This window comes from Buceros rhinoceros, unplaced genomic scaffold (genome assembly GCF_000710305.1).
Source record: "Buceros rhinoceros silvestris isolate BGI_N320 unplaced genomic scaffold, ASM71030v1 scaffold11825, whole genome shotgun sequence".
Taxonomy (NCBI): domain Eukaryota; kingdom Metazoa; phylum Chordata; class Aves; order Bucerotiformes; family Bucerotidae; genus Buceros; species Buceros rhinoceros.
In genome coordinates, this window is record NW_010411225.1 from 546 (window position 1) to 4702 (window position 4157).

The 4157-nt window shown below is 50.7% G+C and overlaps 1 protein-coding gene across 1 annotated transcript in view; it reads left to right on the top strand.

Moving 5' to 3' along the window:
* Positions 1-2161: 2161 nt before the first annotated feature.
* The window catches only part of LOC104493285 (taste receptor type 1 member 3), a 4664-nt gene continuing 2668 nt past the window's right edge, over positions 2162-4157 (top strand). Inside the window, exons 1-3 of the mRNA XM_010135937.1 lie at positions 2162-2340; positions 2928-3228; positions 3614-4153. Coding sequence (XP_010134239.1) covers positions 2162-2340; positions 2928-3228; positions 3614-4153 — 1020 coding nt within the window. The remainder of the gene's footprint in view (positions 2341-2927; positions 3229-3613; positions 4154-4157) is intronic.

The following is a 4157-nucleotide window of genomic DNA, read 5'->3' on the forward strand; positions in this document are numbered from 1 at the left end:
TCGGCGGTCACTTTCTCTTTTGTTTTCCAGTGCAGAGCTGACACACTGGGAAAGCCATTCCAATGCCTCACTTTCCAAGAGAAAAAAAATACTTTCTCTTTTGTTTTCCAGTGCAGAGCTGACACACTGGGAAAGCCATTCCAATGCCTCACTTTCCAAGAGAAAAAAAATGTACCTTTTTATGTCTGTCATCTGTGCGTGTAGAGCCTTGGCTCTACAGTAAGAAAAAACCACTATGAGTGTGCATAAGGGATTTCTTTGCTCTTCCTGGATTCACCTTCAACTCTCCAGCCCTGCAGCAGCAGCAGGGGGTACTCTCTTTTCAAAACCAAACTGCAGCTTCTGGGTGTGTGCACCAGTCATGAGGACGTTGTGCTGGCACAGCAGCGGTGTCTGTCACTGCTGAAGGCACCGTTCTGCCTTTGTGCACTATGCAGCGTTTTCCTTCTGTGTGGCTTCCCCTGCCTGTTCACCTCTGCTTTACACGTCCTGGGCTCTGGAGCAGCTTTCGGTGTGTCCTGCACAACACTCTAGACCCAGCTGCGGGCTCTACCTGATCTGGTTTCCAGCCATGCTGCTAACGGTGTTCTCATTAATTACTTGGTTTCTAATGAACGTGTCACATGCCTGCCAAAATGACTCCTCTGTCTGGGGACAAACCTGAGCTTGTACGGCTCCTCCTGCAAATCACTGTGTGTTACAGCCAGTTACACTGTGTGTAAGCACACACCCCGCTGGAGGATGTAAAATGGACTTTACTTGGCTCTTTGGCAGCCGAGAAAGCACAGCATTGTTAGTTCAGGGTGACAGGACTGTTTGTGGGGAGGGAGAATCCCAGGGGCTGTGACATATTTTGATTCTGTCTGGGGCTGGAGGAGTTTTGGCCCAATATAACACAGTGTGATTCAGGAAATCACTGCTGCCTCACAGAGATTAAACTAACTGGACATTAAATTTATGTGAATTAAACTGTGTGAATTAAACCTGGTTCTTAGAGTGTCCTCCTGGGAACGCGTGGCGGTGTTGGGAAACCTGATGTACAGCGTTACCGACCCCTGTCCTCTCCTGCACAGCCCATTTCATTCACCTCCTCCTGATGGAGCTTGGTGAAGGCTTCACCACCACCCAGAGTCACTAGAGGGAGTTCGAGTCTTTTGCACAAAAGTCCATCACATCAAGCTGTCTCCTGTGCCAGGGGAAACACATTTCAGGGGAAGGCACGGATGGGAGTCTATTATTGCCTGTGTGTGACTTCTACACCATTCCAGCAGCTTTCCTGACCTCTGTGCAGCTGAATTTGTATTTAGAACCTTTAAGAAGAAGTTCTAGAGTTAAAGCTTACACTTAACTGTGCTGTTAAGGGGAAGGTGTCTTGAAAAGCTACAGCCGTAGCCTGCCTGAAGGGCTCCCACATTTAGTGTGTATCTAAGCCAACATCATAGCTCCAGGTGAGAAGAATTCAGCTCAGTAGTAAGTAGCTCCTACAATCAGCAGAGTACCAGCTCACCAACCTCGCTGTCGGGGAAGGGCCGGCTCCAAAGGGTTCCTGCAGTGCCACAAGGAAGATGTGGTTATCTCCACGAGGTGACCTTGAATTAAAATAACAATAATAATAATTATTACTGCTGTAAAATTACTCTTCCCACTCCCCTTTAGGTCAGGCGACTCAGCAGACTGTTCTGAAGTTGATTTACAAATAAGCTGCACGGATGCACGCCCCCGGCTTCAGGCAAGCCACAAATCCGGCCGTCTGTGGGAGCGGGGACAGTCTCCAGCAGCACATCCCACTGAGGAAGACGTTTCTCGTTCGGTTGGGGTTAGTGCAGCAGATGTGTGTCCAAACTGGGGTGAGGCACCGGAGTTTACCCCCGTCCCAATTTCCAGAGCTGTGACAGTGGATTCACTGAGTCACTCTGCTCGAGTAAAGGCTACTCATGGAGTACAGGAAACCAGAATGAGGCCCGTGGTTTGCAACCAAGTGCACTCACGGGGCATTTGACTACTGCACAGGTTACGCTCTTCATGCATTTTGCTAACCAAATTCTTCCCCGTTATTTTCATCTCCAAGTTCTACTTAAAGAGTCTTCACCTCCTGCTCCGTTCCCTCTCCCACATTCACTTGGAGATTTCTTTGACACATTTTCCCCAAAACAGACCAATAATGGTCCCCGACCTGCTGCTGTGCCTGAGCTTTGGTTACGCCGCCGCCCTCAAACCCACGTGCCTCTCGACGCAGCTCCACAGCCCTGGGGATTATATCATAGGAGGTTTGTTCCCTTTTGGAGTGGACACCGTGAACCTGACGGCACGATCAGAGCCCACGTTAGTTGGGTGTGAAGGGTAAGAGGAACGTTACCTTCCTTAGTATGCGTGAAGTTTGGTCACTTGGGTGGGCAGAGAAAGGAGTCCTGATAGCAAGCAGCGGTCTCAGAGCCCAGCTTTACAGGTGAGACGGAAGCAAAGATCGGCTCTGAGGTGCTGGAGTGCTGCTGTGCGGCACCATCCATTTCTGAGAACAAAACAGAAAATGTTCTTGTGTTTTCTGGACGCTGCTCTGCAGTCAAACTGCAGACACAGCCAAGCCCATTCTGATGGAAGTCTTGGGCGGTGCTGGCTTCCTTGGCGTCCTGAACCCTCGCAGCTCAACACACTGGTCTCTCTCTACCTCTTGCTTCTCCTGTGGAGCACAGAGGATCTATCTGCTGACAGACACAATGACTTAAACTTGAAAGGTGCTCAGAGCCTCTCTACTCACTGCGCAGAATTTACAGAGGCTCTGGGTAATCAGGGATGCTCAGCTGACGGCGCCGTGTGCGTCTGGCTTGGCAACCAACAGGATGCTAAAATGTCAGAGAACGTGGAACGAGCTGATCACCCCTGTAACAGCACTGACAGACCACGTCATTCCCCGTCTCCTCCTCTTGCAGGTTGTTTGTCGATGGGCTGCTGTGGGCTCTTGGCATGAAGTTTGCTATCGAGCAGATCAACAACTCCACTTCGCTTCTCCCGGGAGTAAAGCTGGGCTACAACATGTACGACACCTGCTTCGAGCCCGTGGTGGCCTTACAGCCCAGCTTGCTGTTTCTGACCCGGAATGGCACCCGGGGCATCGGAGCACTGCGCAACTACACCGACTACCAGCCTCGCGTGACTGCCGTCATTGGACCCCACAAGTCCGATCTCTGCCTGGTAACAGCCAAACTCTTCAGCTTCTTCTTGATCCCACAGGTAAAGAACCTCCCTGCAGAAGCAAGAATTGTCCTTTTCGGTGGGGAAGGGTTTGGATCAACAAAGGTCTCTGAACCAGGACTGGTCAAGTGCAGACTCCAGTCTTTGCCACAGATTTCCTGAGGGATCTTGGGTAGGTCATTAAACTTCCCTCCTGGAACACACTCCAGTGTCTCACTTCCTGGAGAGAAGAGGGATAACTCAGGCCACTCTGTGACCCATGTAAAAAAGGGAGTAACAGAATAATAATTGGGAGGATCCCATCTGTGATCATATATCTGTGACTGTAAGCGTGCGGTTACCGCAGTGAGGAGAGCTGTAATGGTCAGGTAAATTTACCCTTCATCTCCACTCTTGGCCTCGCCTTCTCTCCTCTAACTTCCAGGTCAGCTATGGAGCCAGCAGCGAGCAGCTCAGCAACACGGAGCAGTACCCATCCTTCTACCGTACTGTTCCCAGCGACAAGAACTTGGTGGAAGCAGTGGTCCTGCTGCTGAACACGTTTGGATGGAACTGGATTGGCACTATTGGAAGCGACGATGAATACGGCCGAGGAGCCCAGGGGCTCTTCTCAAGCACAGCTGGAAACCACAGCATCTGCATTGCGTTCGAGGGGCTAATTCCTACAGACCTCGCAGATCCCAAAGCCCAAACCCAACTGGAGGATATCATTAAGTTAATTAACAACAGCAAAGTCAACATCATTGTCCTTTTTGCCTTTAGTCAGCCAGCCCGGGCCCTGCTGGAACACAGCATCAGGATGGGACTGAGCAAGAAGGTCTGGATCGGCACTGAAGCCTGGATGTTGTCTGACACAGCTGCCTCCATCCCAAACATTCAGAGCATCGGGACAGTCTTGGGCTTTATTATGAAAGCAGGCACAGTCCCTGGCTTCCAGAAATATGTTGCCGACCTCTTTACCTCCGTTC